At 41.4% G+C, this 19266-nt stretch overlaps 1 protein-coding gene across 10 annotated transcripts in view; it reads left to right on the top strand.

Moving 5' to 3' along the window:
• Positions 1–19266, top strand: part of RARB (retinoic acid receptor beta) — a 325364-nt gene that overhangs the window by 264368 nt on the left and 41730 nt on the right. For all 10 annotated transcript variants that reach the window (XM_061464957.1, XM_061464961.1, XM_061464958.1 and 7 more), the window contains one exon: positions 10823–10964. In XM_061464957.1, coding sequence (XP_061320941.1) covers positions 10823–10964 — 142 coding nt within the window. The remainder of the gene's footprint in view (positions 1–10822; positions 10965–19266) is intronic.

Genomic DNA, 19266 nt, shown 5'->3' on the forward strand with positions numbered 1-19266 from the left:
ATTGCTATGCTGAAAATTTCTCATTTAATATATTTTAATGGGAAAAGTTACTATGCAATAAAAAATGTATTGTAATACCCAGGTTTAAAGGGGAAAATTTATTCCGGATCCCCTGACTAGAATAATGGATACATAAATTACAAGGTGAGACAGCAGTTGCAAGTAGTGCTAAAAAAAAGTAGATTTGATTGGTTGTAAATGCAGTCGGCAACGTCACTATAGCTATAGTGAACCTCAGCGACTGCTGGGGACCCTTCCAGCACTGGAAGGGAGAGCCAGCAGCCCTGAGCCACAGCACATGAGCAGGGGCAGCCGTTGCCTGGTGGCAGGGAAACTGATCAAATCCTTACAGAGCAAGTTTGTTCTTGTTTCAAAGTCTCTTTAAAAGTGACAATTTAATGGGAGCCATTACTGTCAGCTGTGGCCGGTTCCCTCTCCCTCCTCCCAGGCACTTACCAGGGAAAGCAGATTTATAGCATGGTGCAGCCACTCCAATGGGCTACTGTTCACTCCTCCTGCGAGTGTCTTGGCTGGCTGCTCTCCAGATGAACCTTCCTAACAGGGAAGAGGGCTTCCCTGTCTCTGGAGTGTTTGACTTGCTTTGGGGTCCTGTGCACCCATAATAAATGTATAAGTATTTTGGGTCCTTGCTTCAGAGTGCACTGTGATCCTTGTGTGCTTTCTGCTGGTCCAGAACAGTGGCACTGCCATGGATTTAGACAATTTAAGCAGCACATTTCAGAGATAACTGTGCAGCCCATCATTTTTTAAATGAATGAGCACTACCAATTTTTTACTTTTTTAATTCTTTTTTTGGATCAGGGGATCAAGGCATTGTTCAGACGCTGCTACAAATGGTCTTAACTGATAACACATTTGTCCATAGTGGTGCACAGCAACTGCTACGTCTATAGAAACAAAAGTGAAAACTATGTATTTTTTTGAAAGGAAAGAAGAAAGTGGAGTGCTATGTGAACAAGAGAGGTGCATGTGCAGCACCCAGGAGCCAAATGGATGAGCTAACTAAAAAGACCTTTTATCTTATCCCAAGTCCATGTGATTTTTGTAAACTGAAAGAATGATTGTCTTGTGATTATATGAGCTCTGTGCTTGAATCTGGCCATTGATTAAAGTCTGGCAGGGGAGGGAGAAAACATCTTGCTAAGTTTTTCCTGTTTTAGATTAATAGTCCCAGTTCATTCACTCATCTCTGAAAGGTCATGTTTTCTCATTGTCAAAGTTGCCCAGTCACAGACTCTCCCCTGCTTCCCTACTGCTTGGTTGAATGAATAGTGATGCCCAGCAGCGGTCAGGGTGGAGGCAGCACTGCATTTGTCCTGTAAGCTGTGATGCTTTTTCAGCATCTCAGTGTGATTTGTGTTGGTGTTTGGAATGAGTTACATACCTCCAATTAATGTAACCTAAAGAGCCCTTATTGCTTGGAGGAACTAGTCAGTTGATTCCTCTGGCTCTGTTTGTGCAGTTGCTAATCTCTTTCACTGGCACAGGCTGGATTTCATCCACCTTCCTCAGCCTGCATTTCCATGTTGTTGAGACCATTTTAACCGTGTGTACTGTGACTGTGTACAGGAACCAGGCAGAGGAGAATAGCCACCATCTCACTCTAAAAAATGGTGGGGTTGCCAAGCTGGTCCAGCTCCAACTCATCCCTCTGCTGTCGCCTTTGGTAATGAGTTTCAAATGCAGTGTGGAAAGGTAATTTTCTTTGACTGCTGCCAGTACTAGAGAGCCAGACTTGCATGTTTCTGGGTGTTTACTTAAACTCTGTTTTCTAGTCTCCAGGCATCCAAGGTTTTAGTGGGTAATTCTGTGTTAACAGAGGTTGTCACTGAATGTGAGGGAATGAGGGCGTAGCATAAAGTACTAAGTACAAGACATCACTTGCCAGATTTCAAGATATCTGATACAACATACTTGTTTAGACATCAACTGTCAAAACTAAGAGAAAAGAAAAAATAATGTGAGGATATAATTAACGTATGTTGATGAGTCATTCACATAGATGCCTGAAAAATGTACCAGAAAGCATAATGCTCAAGACATCTGTTTTATTTTTGGCATGTTTATGTCAGTGTTATTTCTTCTGAATATTTTTGGGCTGCTTTCTGCATTCTTTTCAGATGTCACTTCATCCCTTCTCAGAAACTTCTCTGCTGCAGATTTGGGCACATTTCAAAACTCTCCTAGGTTGGGCAAAAAGCATAGAAACATGCTGGGTCTTGAAGACAAGCGGGAGCCATACTGCAGCATGCACAGAGCCAGCTCTTCACCAGCAATCACAGGCACCCACTGGGCTGGCCAGGCTCAGGCTGGGGTGCTGCATTAGCTCTGGGTGGGTTGGGGAGAGAGCAAGGGAACATCTGGCTATGCATGCAGACTGTGCGAATCTCTCTGCTAGAGCAAGGGGAATTGCGCTTGAGGGATATATAAATATTTGTGGCATAGTTTGCATTATTTTGGCTGAGCTGTAAACATTTGATTGAGTGGGTTAGAAGCTAGCTCCGCTGTAAATGCAGACAATGCTGAAATGCAGGGATTTTTTTGTATTGCCTGACAAAGCTCCTGTGCCTCTTCTGAGAAATAACTGGTACCAAATATGTGCAGGAACTCTTCAAGCCTTTGCGGTGGAGGCTGGGAGGGGAGGAGGAAGAGGAGCATGCAAAGCCTGCCAGTGCAGAGAATTTCCTTGGAGCACGCACATACTTTCTTTCCATCTTGTAGGTCTGCGTCTGAGCTTGCCCTTTTCTCTTCACATGTTTCCATCTCTGCCAGCAGCTAAATGGAGAGGCTAATTTGAGGGACTACTACAAGTAATTGCAGCATAGTAATTACATATCCAACATGAGTCTCTTCCTTGTCCTGCCTGCTCCAGGAATCTGCATGTCACTGCATGTGGGTGTAGCTTGGTGGGGATTTTCTGTTTGTTTTTACTAGGAGGTCTACTTCTTTCTATGTCTGGTAGAATTGTGACATTGTTTTTGGAAGCTGGTCCCCTTGAAAACCCAGTGGATAAAACCATCGACTGAAATGATGAGCATAAACCAAAATCAGCCATACATTTGGGGGATAACAGTTTGGAAAGGCTTTCTTGATACTGTGCCGCCATGCAAGAGAACAGCTACATAAATGGTTTGGAAAAGTGTCATTCTTTACGAAGAAATACTGCACTTAATTAATTCTTGCTTCTGGGAGGTCAACCTGGGGCACTCATTATTGTCTTAATTGGTGGTATAAATCCTGAGGCACTGGAGGGGAAGCAAAAAAAACGATGAGCAGTTAACAACATACAGCCCTTTGGATAAGTGCTGGCCAGTTGAACGACCATCCCAGTGACAGTTTATGGTTTTATTGGGTTATCGGTCTGGTCCTCTACAAATTAGGTTAAAGGAAATTGATTTGCATAAACAAAAATATAAGAAAATAGCAAAATGCAATAATTCATTCCTGAGTTCTCCATTAAACTGTTCGAAATAACTCAGTGCACTGCAACTCAGAAAAGCGTTTCTCTGATCTCCTGTTATTCGTATTAAATTATATTCATTACTCTTCCCATCTGGAGTTTGCTAGCAGGCCAAAAATCATCCTACAGATGTTACTGACAGGAAGTTAACTATAATTTTTTAATTATATACACTTCATCTCCTTTTTTTTAATTTGAAGAAAGCAGATGGAAGTGCACACCAGTGCCTTTCTTTCTGTTTAAATTACTAAAGTGGAGAAGCAGAAAATCTCAGCCGTTCCTTCCCCTCACATATTGTTTCAGGGTGATGACTGTTCTGCCTGGCGACTTTGACATATTTGCTAAAAAGGTCAGAAGTTCAGTGAAAATTGAAATTGTGGAGAAATCTACACATGGTCTTAGGGATGCTGCGGTACCTTTGTTGGAGAAGTCCAGTTGCTGCAGATTTGTACCTGATTGAACACATCTCCCCTTTTTTGTCAGTAGCTGCCTCTTTGCCACCCAACAGTTTTGATTCTTTTGGGCATATTTTTAACATTAAGCCAAGGTTTGCATAATCAGATTATGTGTTGGTGTAGGGCACCATGGAAAATGAGGTTTGTTTCCAGCCTTACCAGTGGCTAATGTCTAATTGGCATTAGTAACACCATGAATAATTTCCTTCAAAATTGGTCAGGGTTTTTCCTGCCCTCTGAGGCTTGCAATACCTTTTACTTTAGAAGCTATTAGGATTTATCAGGCATGGCCTCCTCTGTCTTTGCTGGGGAATTTTTTGCAGTAATGGATGAGGATGAGGGTCCTTCATGAAAAAGATCCTGAAACCTTTCAAACTTGTCCATTTGTGTAAAAATAATGAAAAGGAAATAAGCCTTTTTTCCCCTCATAGTGGGTTGCTTTTAGGTCCGCAGGTCTGGATTCCCATATGCAAAACATGAGATAACACCTGCTTGTTTTTATGAAGTGTTTCAAGTTCTGTCAATTTAAAAAAAAAATTTAAAAATGGTTTTAATGGAAGGTTATGGCTGCTCTTCATCTGCAGAATAGATAGCTAGATGGGATAAAATGTGGATGGTGAGCAGAGTTTCTGCTGGAAATAACAGCAGCAGACAACCCTCAAACACTTCTCAGGGTGGGCTGGTGCCCCTCTGCTGCCAGGCATCTCTAGGTGCTCTCTACAAGCTATTGACATTTAACAACATTTATTCATGTGTTTTTGCAAAGATCTGCCTGTCCTGCCCTGATACACATCATCAGCACAATTTCCTTGCTTCCTGGCAGTGAGCCTTTCTCTACTTATTGTTGTAGCTGCTTCCATTTTGTGCCAGCGGTGGTTTCCAGCCACAGTGTCAGACAATTAATTTGTTTATTCTGCAAGAAGTAACTTCCAAAGCATGATAGACAGTGCAGACATCCTGGAAGAGTCCTGTGCATCTGGGAATACACTCATTTTGGCTTCCTTTTAGATAGCTGCTTTGGCAGCTTGCATTACTTGTGGTGTCTCATGTTCTCACTGCAGCCATTTTACAGTGTCTTTTGGACTATACGGAATCAGCTAACACTGTGTGTTGGGGGGTTTAGGTCTTTTGTGAGCCTTTCTATGCAACTCTAGTTATGGGATTGCATGTTATCAAGGTCTTTCAGAGCAACTGTTCCTGGTTAACAACTAAAAATTGTGTGTCTCTGCCCTAACCTGACCACTGATCCTACCAGGATTTTGTGAGGAAGGGTTTTTTTGTTCATTGGCTGCTGTTACCTGTAATAAACACACTGCAAACCGCATTCACTTTATGAACATACCTGGCCAATTCCCTGGACACAGAGCAAAGTAGTTTTGTGCAGATCTCATTGCTGAGAGAGACCTTAAATGTCTCTGTTGATGCTCCAGAGAGAGTAGGAGTGGGGGACTTTACTTTGCCTAAGTGCATTTTACAGGGTTAGCAAGGATACAGGGTAGCTTGAATGATTAAAATAAATAAATTGAAAAGAGGCTATGCATCACAAACAGGTTTATTTTGTAAAACAGGTACGTATTTACACAGCTGCTATTTCAGAATAAAGCCAGTGGAAGAGGTTTCAGGTAGGTTATGGGCTGGATGTTCTTTTCAGTTGTTACTGGTTTTTATCTTCCCCTTCAGAGCTCTGCCAGTCAGAGTTTGTAAGTGACTGATAAACTGTACGATAGAAAAGTCCTTCCTACACATTTGTTTCTTTTACGATAAAGCAGCAACACACTCAGAAGCTTAGTTTGCAGATTTACCAACAAATGGCCTCTAAATCTGCAGGAGTCATAGCTGGCTGCCTGTATTTGCGGGCAATCAAAGCTGAACCAGATGAAATAAGCAGGCTGTTGAAACAGATTGAGCTCACTCACAATAGCCCTTCTCTGCTGATTACCGTGCCCCTGGCTTGCAGCTCAAGTTTGCAGCTCATAAGCTCACCACATCTGCAAATAAGATCTGGCATGCCCAATGCTGGCAAAATGTTTTTAAGACGTTGCTGAGATCAAATGCTCCGTCTCTTCACGCGGTGCGGGTAACCTGAACTCTTAATCATCTGACTTGCCGAAATCAACCGGACAGTGAAGGGCAGTGGGTTGTATCCCTTTCAGATGCATAATGGTAGCAGTTCATGCTAACAATTCTTAAGACTTCATAAGGTTAAACACTTCACATTATTTTGAGGGCTCATCCTTAATGACCTCCTTTGTATTCAGATAGCCAGTGGCATATTGGCATTCAAAATATCACTGAAATAGTGTTCTCTGTGGGCACCACTGTTGTGTGCAGAGCTCTCTAATTTTGGCAGGCAAATACAAAGAAAGTGAGCTGTGAGTGGGTTGAGGTGGGTTTTTTTATGACATTGTTTGAAGTTAGAGTGACTAGATAGGTTATTTAGGTCTAAGCAACAGACCTAGTAAACTGGGTTTATTTGCTGCTTGATACATATGGTTTCACGTATCACTCTGCATTCAGTGTGGCAGATAAGATAGCAACACAATTAAAAGTGAAAAATAATCTGCCTGCTCTGCCAGTGGTGGATGCTCAGAGAACACACGCTGATACAATAGATTTCTGAATAATTTATACTCAGCATTTTTTCCTTGCACTCGGTAAATGAGGACGCCTAATGTGGCATGGTCAGAGTGATACTCTATCTGTCATCCATTAAGATAACAAGATTGGTGGGCCTGGGAGGAGCGCAGCATGGTGCACAGAAAAGATGAGATTAAAAATTGAAATGTTTGTCCAAAATGCTGTGTACAAAGGGTGTCAAAAGAAGCAGGCAGCTATGAGGAACAGAATTAATGCGAAAGTGTGATTTCTGCAAAGCTTTGTTTGTCTTTGCTAAAATAAAAACATAAGATCCATATTCCTTTCAAAAGTTGTGGATAAAAGGAATGTTAGAACAAATCACTGTTCCTGACAGACCTTCAGTTGCTTCCTCTACTTTAAATTCAAGTACTTTGTAAGTGCTATTGAAAACAATTATGTATGGCAGTGATGCTTTATGTCTCATAGATTTTTTTTTTAAATATATATATTCATAAGGCATTTTAGATTACAGAGAACTATTTGTGCTTGGTTTTGGCACAGCAGTGTCTCATCTCCCATCACAGGATGTTAATTTGGGCAGGATGCTAAAAATATTTGCATTAAAAATTGTTCATGTAAATATTCAGCCAAATTCCTTTCCAGGTGAATGTATTACAGTAAGTAGGAGCTTGTTTTCCAAGAGCCAGTAGGTGCTAGAAGTTGATTAGTTTATAAGCAGTGGTGGTTTGCTGTCTCTGAATTTTCTGACTACTTCTTAAGGTTAGGTCACATTCAGGTTTTCTTGGGCTTTGAAGAAGCTGGTGGCGTTGTGAGATCAGATGGAAATCATCTGACAAAAAGCAGCTGGAGGAAAACTTAGGCTTGCTTCTAACTTTGCTATCTTCAGTGAACAGGCCTGTGCATTATACCTGTGCTACCTGTGTCCCAGCCTTGAAATGTTTTAAATATGCTTTTCTGTCTAACTGTCAGCAAGCTCCCGCTCTGCTCACCCCATGTCCTGCAGGGTTTTCTCTCGCTGCAGAGCTGCAGGTAACCAAAGCAGGTGATGTCCAAACCCCCACAGGGGCATAAACAGGACACTGTCTGGTTTTTAGCCCAGTGTCAGATTCACGGGATGTTTCTGAGCATGCCCCTGCTTGCAAAACTTAGGGCTGATCAGGGCAGGTTATGGAGGCGGGTGGGAAAATCAAGCCCTCACACTCCTTGCCTGCCAGTGCTTGAAATCCTATCACTCCCACTACAATGGCTTTGGTTTGGAGCTTGTGTGCAAAGAAACAAAATCACATTTATAATCTAGGCATTCTTTTCAGTGCCTGCCTGAAGGAAAATTTAAAGATAAATCTTTTGGGTGACGCCTTGCTGAGATTTTAAAATCAGCTTGCAACAAATCTCAGTAGAAATAGTATTCCAGTGTTGTCTTAGGGAAGACTACACAGAGAGTCAGCACTAGCATACTGTTGAGAAACACGTCGCTAGTTTTGGGCAGGACCACATTGAACCTTGTTTTGTTTGCCTGAACATTTTATATGAACAAGTTCATTTTTCTGTCTGTTTGTGGGTAGATCCAAGAAGAAAATAAAATACAGGTGTTAAAAAGTAATTTGCAAAACAACGGCAAAACTTCCACGATTAATGTTCTCGTCTATATCTTTCACTCTGTAGGACATTGACTGTGGAGGTTAAGCTGTTGAAGAAACTGGCTTCATTTCCACCTGGAGATCTCTCTCTGAGTTTGTTCTTTAGCCTTTTATACTAGTAATGAGTTCATGAATGCTTTATAATTGCTGTCTGCAGAAGTTGGATCACCTTTTTCTTTTGGACTGTGTGATCAATGTTGTATGGTAATGACTGAGACAGCCTCCTCTGCTTTCCTTCCTGGTGGGCTGTAATTAAACCCTAGGTTAAAAGGATGAAGAACCTTGATGTAAATTATGGAACAACTGATCAGTCAGTGCGTATCATTAGCTACTGGCTATATTTTGGTGAAGCAGAGGTTTATTTAGAGGAGGCTGTTTCCTCTTTTCTCTGTATTGGGTGACACTTTTGAAGCTCGTCTTTCGTTTTGAGTAGTGTCTGTGTCAGTAAATCAGAAGTCTCTTGAGCATGGATGCACAGCAGCCTCTGCCCCAAAACATGTGCAGGCAAAGAGGAGGCATTGGAGGTTGGGTTTTTTTGTAAATTATTCCACTTGTTCAGCATGATGAGTCAACTGACATGGTCATTTTTGTTTGTTAGAGCCATATTGTTTTCTCCCCTGTCAGGCTGGTGGTAGAAGAGTTATTCCATCCGTGACTGTGGGTGTTAATTTAAATGCAGCATTGGATCAAGCTGGGTGGCTTCAGGGGAAGATGCCAGTCTTGCCTTTCCCTGCCTTTTTCCAACTAAAAAGTGGTGACTGAATAAGCAATGCAGAGACCTTCGAACAAACACAGCTCACACTTTCTGTTTGTTGAATTAAACCAAAATAGATGCCATAGACTACTCACTGTTCTAGTTAGCATCATCAGCAGTTGCCACAGAGCTGGGCATCTCAATTAGGGGAATATCAAAGGAAGAAAGAAGTAAGTAAATATCACCATAAATTTTCTTCTTGGCAGGCAAAAAAATGTACGCACGTTTGCCATGCTTTCCATTGCAAAGGTTCAAGCAGTGTTAATGATCAAAAGGGTGGAATATAAAATAGCAGTGTTATTGATGACTTAAAGAGTTTCAGTTGTCTAAACAAATAGCTTTAAATTCTTCTGTGTTTAGAGCTTAAGGAAAAGAAAGAAGTGAAGAGTTTTTATTTACCTCTTTGATGGTAGTATCAAGTATGTTCTAAGTCAGAGGAGCTAACCTCAGGATGAGGCTTGCCTGTGCAAGACCTGCAGAAAGGGGTTACGTGATTAAAACAACATTTTTCAGTTCTGAGTGAATCTGAGGTATTTTCATAACATTAGCTCTATATCATGTTGGGTGTGCAAGGAATTTATGCTCAGCCCTTACTGACTGTGCTTACCCTACCACTCCCTGATCATATGGCCAGAAACTCTCTTAGTTAACTCTGAACAGTAGGGATTTTGGCCTTTTTACTACCTGCGTATCTTGGTGAATGTTTCTAGGAGAGGCAGTTTTATAGCTTCCTATAATTGCACCTTTAGACAAATGCATTGTTGGCATGGAGCTGTTGTCTGCTGCGTGAAGTTTACTGTTTCTCTGTAGGGTCTAAACATGTGGCTCGTTGCAGAGTTTTAACCTCTCAAGCCCTCTAACAAATATTAAACTGCAAACTGTTCTTCCATAATGCTATGATGTTGACTGAAATTTGACCCTGGTGCTTGCTGAAATGATTTTCAAAATCTGAGTGAGAAGGTTAAATAGTGCTGTCAAATTTCCAAATCTCTGTTGCAGAAATGCTGTCGCTGAATATCTGTGTGTTGAGATCTAAACTCTAATGGCTTTTTTGTTGTTTTTTTTCCCTCTTCATTATTACATGGTATTATCTGAAGTTTGGTTTTTCACACAGATAGAGAAATAACTTGGGTTTTGCCTTTTTTTCCATGCCTCCTAACCTTTATAGCTGGTTTTCTCCCTTTTGTTTGTCAGAGGAACCCAGTCAAATGGTGTTCCTTAAGTGTAAATGAGACCTCTAGTTTTCTTTAATTTCTGTTCAAGATCAGTGTAATTACTTGATTATTTTCACAGCTGTATCTGAATAAGAAAAAAGTGCTGTAATTGGCACCTTTTACAAGTTCACTACTCAATAACCTGATGCTGGAACTCTTCCACCTGCAGAAGCCTCGTTAATTGCTGTCGGAGTTCCAGCAGCTGAGAGACCTGGGTTTCTCATTTTACCTGCAGCATTCAAATTAGGGAATCTCTGCAGCAACAAAAATAGATAGAACCTTCAGGCTGAAAGAGGCTGTTGGTTGTTGGGTGAGCGTTTGCCTTCCAAGTGGATCTGTTGGGAAGGCTGTTGTTTACTGAACTCATTACTACAGCCATAAGCCAAAACTATTTTTGTTTGAGCTTTTTTTGTAAAATCTGGGCCTTAATTTCCTGAATGCTGTTACTAGTTCTAGTTTTGTTTATTTTGGCCGTAGGTTGCATTATTTAATTAGTTTTTATTTAAGACAAGAGTCTTCTGTTTGAAGAAACAGTACTAAATTATAAGAATACTGAGTCTTTAAAGATGCCATACTTGAGCCATAACTTTGAATTTATTTTGTTATTTTAAAGCAATGTTAGTGCCTATCTCTAAGGGTTATGGGAAGCTCAGAAGTTTGATGTCTTTTTTCCTTGATTCTAGGGCTTTTTCCGCAGGAGCATCCAGAAGAACATGGTTTACACATGTCACAGAGATAAAAACTGTGTTATCAATAAAGTTACCAGAAATCGCTGCCAGTACTGCAGACTACAGAAGTGCTTTGAAGTGGGAATGTCCAAAGAATGTAAGTTTTCTTCAGAAACAATTCATTGTTTGTCATATCCTATATATATATATATATATGGCAGTCCCAAGGGAGAAAAATGTTTTGCCATTATGTTCTTGAAGCTGCTATCTGCATTCGTATGCAGAGAAAGGAGTGTGAATTTTGTACACAACTTCAGACCTGTACTTAATGAATTTTGCAGCCTAAATGCCGTCAGTTAAGAACTTTTACTGCAACACACTGCCTTTGTGGGTGTAAGAACGCCTAAGTGGATAATTTTGCCACGTTTTCTAAAGGAACTAGTGCAGAGATTCTTGCTTTAGACTGGATTATCTCCCATGTGCTCTAGAAATAGCTTTTTGGGGCAAGGGTGTAAGCGCAACAGCACTGGCTTCTTAAGCTTCTTAAGAGTTTTCCATCCTCCGTCTGCCCTGCAGACCTGCTCATGGTCTTGCTGGGCCTGAGGTCAGCGCAGGCTATTATTTCATAAGGGCTTCCCGTTGGCAGAAAGCAGCCTTCTTCAGCCTTACACCTTCTCCCCTGTGCCAGTGCAGCTGCTTGTGGCAGGCGTTTTTCTCTTAGCACTAGCTCCAGTTTGTGCCCTTTTACAAAACCTTGAATCTTCCGTTCTTTCTAGTTGGAGTCTCTCCAAAAGGTAAAACAGGCTGGCAGTCCTCTTCTAAACATGCAAAGCCAGTAAACCTTATTATGTAAAGGTGCTGCCAAAGCATTTTCCTCTCCCTTCTTTTCTAGAAATCTCTGGTTTGCCCTTTAATATTTTAAAATATTTAGGTAGAAATCTGGGATTTTTCTTTTTCTAGTTTATTGATATCCCTGTCAAGCATGAAATGTAGCTAAAAATGCGTTCTCAAATCCCTATCTATGGGGTAATGATTCTGAAACCTTCTCAGTTTTGATTGGAATGATTGCAGTAGCAAAAAATCTTTTGTGTAATGATTTACTTGATTGTTGAGGGATTTTACCTCTATCAGGGATGTTCCTGATTTTAGTCAGTCAATTCCAATATAAACACTTCCACATTCTCCTTCCTCTCCTCTCAGAGGAAGTGTTGAGGAGCAGAGAAAGAACTGGGTGCATCTTTAGGACTTCTTTGCAGCATTTCCAGCTCCTTTTCATGGAAATCTGAAATTGCTGTTATTGAAAAGGGCCAAGATCAAGTTTCAACTGGAAGAGGAGCTCTTAAAATTTCCATGATTTCACTGTCTTTGCTGGGTTTTCTAGTTTTCTCATGTGCCTGAAGTGCACTTATCTACACTTATGTATAGCTTTACTGGAGTGCAAACCATCATGGGGGTAAAGTAGGAGGTGGACTAGATACAAAGATGCACAAAAGTATGAGATTTAAAGAGGTGGATTTTATTATAGGTGTTTGACCACACAGATATCTGTGCACATGAAGCTTTTTTTCATTGATAAAAACAGTATAATGCAGTTTGGAAGAGAAGAAAAAACACTTTTTTCACCTGAGGGCTTGTTGGTCTTGAATTCTTAAGGATTTTATTCATGATGTGAAATAGTAATCTTATTAAATGCTGTAACTTCTCACCAGAGTAGGTTTTGGAAATATCAGCAGTATTTCCAACATATTAACCAAAGTTACTTTGGGTAAAGTATAAAGACTTACTGCCTTTTGGATGATGAATTGTTTTCTCCCATAGGGTAGCTGGAGCTTTGCTAGCAGAAGTTCAGGTTTTGGTCTGCCTTTTTCTTTTGGTGAACTGAGTTAAATTGCCCTTTGGCAGTTGCCTTTATCTCAGACCACTACAGGCACTGAAAGGAGGATAGCAGGTTGGAGGGGGAACAGAGGATACTGGGGAGAAGTGAGGGATGTCCTCTGGCTGCATCTCTGTAGAAGGCATTTGCAAAGGAATAGAGAAATTATTTAAAATGTCATCAGTTTGAATGCAGTGTGTCTTGTCTTCTGGGTTTAAGAACTAAGTCTGAAGTTATTCCATGTTACCCCTTCATAAACAGGAGCTTTTAATCTCTTAAGAGATTTGAAAAACTATTTTCTTATTTCACCTTCTTTCATACATGCCTCGAGGTTTCTACTCCGCTTCTTTAGAAGTTTATGTAAACAAAAGTACATTTATCAGTGGGCTTTTTCTTACCAAATAGAGTTTTTTCTTTTACCCTAGTACCCTATTCACATTTTGGTTTGCTGTCTTCTGTTCCCTTGTAACATGAAAGCCATGAACAAAGGACAGAAAAAAAGTATCAGGGAAGTCTCATAGGGAAACAAGCCTGCAATGCTCAAAGCAGTCCCAAATGGGGGGCAGCTGCAAATAGGAACCTCAAGGTCTGTTCCCAGGAGAAAAGGAGGAGTAAATGCAGAGTTTCAGTATACAGAAGTATCTGCTTAATGCTACTGTTCTGTGTTTATTTGTTCGGTCTTTAAAGGGCATGCAAAAGTACTTGCATATGTGACACTTTTTAAGCTTAATGAGCATTAACACACAATCATCAGAGATAAGATGAGAACTGGCTGCCTAGCCAATGTGATAGGTAAGCTTTATGGATGGAGGTGCAGTGTTTTGGAAGAGAAGAGGTTCTGAGTGCTCCTTGTATGCTTTTATCTTGTTTTAGAGAATGAAGTGAGATAGAAGGAATGCACCACATTTGCATTTCTTTATAGGTTGTTTTGTTCATGCAGGGGAAAAAAGTTATCTTTGACCTCATGTTACTCCCCAGATCTGATCAAGACAGGTCAATAACAAGACTGCCTCCAGGGCAGGAGTAGAGTTATTTGCCTTGTGATGGTATCTGCAAGACCCACTGACACTGGATCCGCCAATGTAGGGACTGTCTTTCACTGTGTAGTCACTGTTGCAAAAGGTTTGTGCTCCAGGTAGACAAAACAAAGGGTGTGAGGGGAAACAACTTAGTGATGACCGTTTTATCATCCTGCAGTGGGGCAAACCACAGCTTGAAACAAAGCCCTGCTGTCTTTCATGGTATCCCTGTCTTTCTGAAACTCCTGAGCTTGTGGCCCTGCAGCCTGACCTGTCCCTAAACATTTGGAGCCAGCTCCTCCATAAGCATTGCACTGGGTTTTGGATTTGTTGTATGGTTGTCCCACGTCAGTTCATGCATCCACATGCACCGTGCGAGTGCTCCGCAGTGTGTAGGTGCAGCTGATGCTCTTATCCCCGCTCCAAACTATTTCTGTCCTCCTTAGCCTTCCAGCCTGTTAATTTTTTTTTAATTAATATGTAGACACAAATGGTGATCACACAGGATTTTATTGCTGCTGCTGCTGAAGTAGGAAGGCTACTAAGGCTGACAGTGGCTCATTATGTGATGGAGGGCCTTAGGAAACTAACCTTTGCCCTTCTATTACGTGATCTCTAAGCTGATGTTGAAGCACCATCCTTGGCCTGACCCCAGGTGTCAGCAAGCAGCGCACTATTGCCTGGATGCACGGACCTTGGTCCTCGGGAGCTGGAGAGGGGTCACACGTACAGCGCTGCCTTGTGCAATTAAGGGAGAATGCAGGAAGCTGGACACAGCTCTCGAGCAATAATGGGCTCTTTCAAGCAGGATGCTGGAACATATGCTTTCAAATTGAAACCTGCCCTTAAAACCTAAACTGGGTTTACTGCAGGGTACAAGCAGGAAGAAACTGGAACTTCCTTCTGCCACAGGTGCTCAGCCTAGCCCAGCAACTCTTCCACTTCAATCCTCTCTTATGAAATTTGCAGGCAGCAAGGACTGTGACTGTGCTTGATGATCTTTGGAGTCCCCCTCAGGCGTACACCCAGCCCACATACCAGGGTCTGATGCAGGAAAGTTTCATCGACAGTGAGCTCTAATAGGGCAAAATTATAAAGGCACAGAATCATTGTTCCAGATTGCTTCAGTGCACTGAAGTGTAAATCTGCTTACAATTAGCCTCTCTGGAGGGAGGGAGGAAGGGAGGGGATGCGGGGAAATTACCGTGAAGAGAATCCAGTTTTTGTGCTCAGTATTTATTTTAGTTTAGTTTGGTTGGGCTTTTCTTAAACTTGTACAGAAATGTCTGATACTCTTTATCACAGACTTGAAAGTCTTAGAGTACTTGAATGTTCATGCTTCTCGGAACATACGATTGCATTCTGCTCCTGAGTAATAGAATGAATTGATATACTTATTTTAATTCTGGTTTTAAATTGGCAACCAGGAAACAGCAACTTAAAGAACTGTCATATTTGTATTTTTCATCTTATATTCCTGTTTCATTTTCTTTTAGACTCCTTAGTGAAGTGTGTTTCCATCTCCAGTGAGTGTCTAGTCTGCATAGCTGTGTTTGAGAAGTTCATGCAGATTCCGCTGATGTAATTTTAAAGTGTGTTAATTAGATCACATGAAATCTCTGTTCAGAATATTATACTGAGAACTGAACTGCTTTTTATATTTATAATCAAGAGAAAGCGCTGGATTTAAGAAATATTTCTGCTTTGCTATGGGCTAGGTTTTTAACTAGATGCCTAAATACCACACAGTGGCTGGGGGCTTTTTCAGGAGTTCCAGCATAGTTGCCTTGTCTGCTGACTTGACATGCTTTCTCAAGAGGCATGAGCTAAATATCAGAGTGGAAATCACAACCTCCTGAGTTCTGTGCTGGGACTAACTCCTCTCTCTAAACTCTACAAGCTGATTAGACTGGCTTTCCTATCTTGAGGCGTGAAAATGTTAAGTTTTTTTCACAGGCTGGGGGACCTAGTATTGTTAAGTGCTCTGAAGGTGAAAGATTGTGAAAATACCAATTCTGAAGAGATTGAGTAAATAAATAGAGGGAAAACTATGCCCCAGCCATATAGATCACAGGTTTTTCATTCTGTTCATTAAGGCTGGATATTTATTTTTTCATTCAGTTGCCCATCACATAGGAATGCTTGTATTTATTTTCAGGCTGAGAAGGTGGGAGCTTTTAAAAGTTAATGCCAAATTCTCAGTATCACTGATGAGGAGATGTTTTAAGATGAGAGCAAAGCCAACATGAAGGGTTTCCTGCTACCCACAGTCTGCCCCCTGGCAGAGATAATGCACACTTTGCAGGGTGGCTGAAAATGGTTTCTATACAATTAAAATTCTCTTGTAGAGAACTGGATTCTACACTTCTTATTGCACATTGTTTTCCATGGTTAAACAAATATCGCTTGCTTTTCACACTGGTTTGGTGTCTTCAAAAAAGCCAGTCTGGTTTTCTTTTCCCCTTTCGGGGTCTGCCTCTTTTGTGTGTCAGCCTTTCCCCCTGATTTTGTATGGCTTTCACTTGCCAGCTTTAATGTTTAAAGGAGCAACTTAGATTGAATGTTATTATCCATAATTTACTCTATGTTCTGTGAAGATGGTTATGTAATAGCAATAATTGCATCAACTCACCTAATGAGCTTTCCCTCCAGTGCCATGTACAGCAGATTAATAGCCCATGAATTCATTTGCAGCTCGTTGTGCTTCAGAAAAGTATTTCAGGCAGCAATTAATAAACTGCTAAAGAAAATAACATAAAAAATGATTTTTTTTTTATTATGTTCACTCTCCAGCTGAACAATTTATTGGCACCTTTCATGATGCGGCTAAGTAAATTCTCTCCTAATTCTTCAAGCAGAGCATGATTAGTGAACCCTGCTTAACTCAAGACTCTTTGGTAATTAGTCTGATTTTTATATCCTGAAATGTTAGGGAAAAGTATGAATAGTGTCTTAAGGTTCTCTTTTTCTTCTGTTCACTGCCTTTTAGGCATTACACAAATAGCTGTAACTTTAAACCATAACACACTACTGCTGCAAGTTTATTTTTTCCCCTTTCTTGGGTAGAAAACCCATAATAAGAACTGAAGACCTTGGCCAATAAACAACCCCTGGCACTGTTTCTGCACTGCCTGTTGTCAGCTCCAGAGTCCCATACCTCCCAAGTGGTGGGATGGAGTCCAGAGCAGGGACCTGGGCAGGCTCATGGGTGCTGCTGCCCCATGGGAAGATAAACTAGGGATTGAATGCCACTGGGAAGGCAGATGATGGGAGAAAGGCATGGAGAGAGAAGAGAGATTGGGGAAAGTCCGGTGTTTTGCAGCATGAAAGGGAGTTGAACCCAATAGGAGAAGAGCAGCAGTGAGATGCCAGGGCTTTGGTCACCTCGGTAGGGGAGGTGTCAGGGGGAAGGGAGCAACACCATTGCATATGGCCAATATAGCCAGGCTGCCCTAGAATTACTTTTTCCGTGCCTTTTTTGTTGTTTTTGGTTTTGATTGAACATCTTTATCAAGTTTTTAATATTTTACATAATTTCCGTTTCAAAAGAAACAGCTACCTTCCCCACCATCCAAAAGAAACAGTAGGCCTTGGCTTGCCTTTAGAAGTAGTAAAATACATCTATATTTTAAAACCTTTTCCTCATTTTGGGCTCTTGAGGACTGAGTAAGCATAAAGGGAATTCCTTCAATAACTTCATACAGAGATTGATTACATGTCCTCAGCTGGAAGGTACATTAAGGCTTATTCACTAAGGTACAGCTACCGTGGTGAACTTCCATCGCTCTCTGCTGTCTCTATGACAACATGGATCCTGGCAGAAGTTACCAGGGCTTGTGTGCTCTCTGCAGCCCTTGTCTGCATCCATCAATCCTCGTCCTCGGCAACTGTAAATGTGTGCCTCTCAAGCTTTTGCTTAACAAGGTGTTTTATTAAAGTTGTGACACTTCTAAAGTTACTCTGCTAATCATTTGTACTGCAGTGGCTGACCATGCTTTTAAAGAAATGTGCATTAGGAAAGGCAAAAGTGTCAATAGATATTAGTGGACTTTCTGAACACCACTTGATCTTGTTCCATGGAAGAAATTCAGCTGAATGGCAGAGAATCACTGTACAAGTAACTTTTCTTTCATTATAGATGAAGCCTGGAGGTGACTAAAGCCACTGAAAAGTCTAATGTGTACAGTCTAACTTCTCCTTACACCTGCAGCATGCTCCGAAGAAGTACATGTTAATGGTCAGTGGCTCTAGCTAAGTCCTCAGACTTGACTGAACCCTTTCTTTCTTTAAAAGGAGCACATTTTAATCAGAGCCCATGGAGTGACTAATGCCTGTCAGTTGATGCTAACAGCTTGGGTTTCTGATGGTTTTGCTGTGTGCCACCTTCTCCAGAGGTCTGGCTCTTCCATGAGAGCATTAGTGGCACTGACACAAGTGGAACTTCCCATTTTTTTATTTCATACCTTTGGGATTTTTTTAGGGATTGTCAATGTGCTTTCCTCAGTCAGCTTCCCAGTAAAAGGCACATGGGCAGATATCTCTTACAAAGCTGCTTCTTAACATGGATCTGGTTGTTTCTGTAGCCTTTTTCTGTTAATTCCCCCCCACACACTTTTGGGTTCGGGGTGTCCATTGGCAAGTAGTAGCAGTAATCTGGATTGTACGTATAAAGACACTGGCTCTATGCATTCATGTTGCCATTGCAGGTAGCCTTTGCCTCTTCTTGAGTGCGGCATTCCAGCCACTTTCATGGCAGGCAAAACCCTGGATTACCCTTTCTGTCTTGTGATGTGCTGGGCAATGCTGCTGTAAGAGCAGATGGGAAATGTGGAGATAGCCTGGCCCTGCTCAGTCCATGCACTCCAAAGCACGGGGCTGAGACCACACTTGCTTGGTCATGCAGATATAACTGCTGAGACCCCAATCCCATGACCTCAAAAGCTTTGTTTCAGAGCTTCCATTCTTCCTTTATGTACTCAGTTCACTGCTTTGTATTCTTCATTCAGATAATTTTCCTGTTCAGAGGCACAGGCATCTTTGATGCATCTCTTTCTCCTAATTGCCATTGCACCATGTGAGTTGTACTTTCTATACTGGCACCTTGTGGCTTCTTGTATATTTTGTTTTTTCTCTGTTTGATGCTGGTTGTTATTTTGGGATGTTGATCTGAAGGATGGAGAAATGACAATGAGATATATCAGTCTGGGAACGAGCAAATGGCCAGTGTCCTGAAGCTAAACACGGATTATTTGGTTGTCAGGCCAACCTGAAAATGTTATCTACAGTAGCCAAGGTTCATGAGAAATTCAGTAAATTGTTCCCAAGAGTCCTGGGAAATCTGAACTGCAGCAACACAAATGTGCCTGAAGGACAGGCTGGAGAGTTGGGCAAGGAGTAACTTGATGAAATATAACAAGGGAAAGTGTAGAGTCCTGCATCTGGGCAGGAACAACCCCAGGTTCCAGTGTAGGTTGGGAAACGACCTGTTAGAGAGCAGTGTAGGGGAGAGGGACCTGGGTGTCCTAGTGGACGACAGGATGACCATGAGCCAACACTGTGCCCTTGTG

This window comes from Pezoporus flaviventris, unplaced genomic scaffold (genome assembly GCF_033815535.1).
Source record: "Pezoporus flaviventris isolate CSIRO_AGI_PZ_B2104156 unplaced genomic scaffold, CSIRO_AGI_Pfla_v1 ptg000037l, whole genome shotgun sequence".
Classification (NCBI taxonomy): Eukaryota; Metazoa; Chordata; class Aves; order Psittaciformes; family Psittacidae; genus Pezoporus; species Pezoporus flaviventris.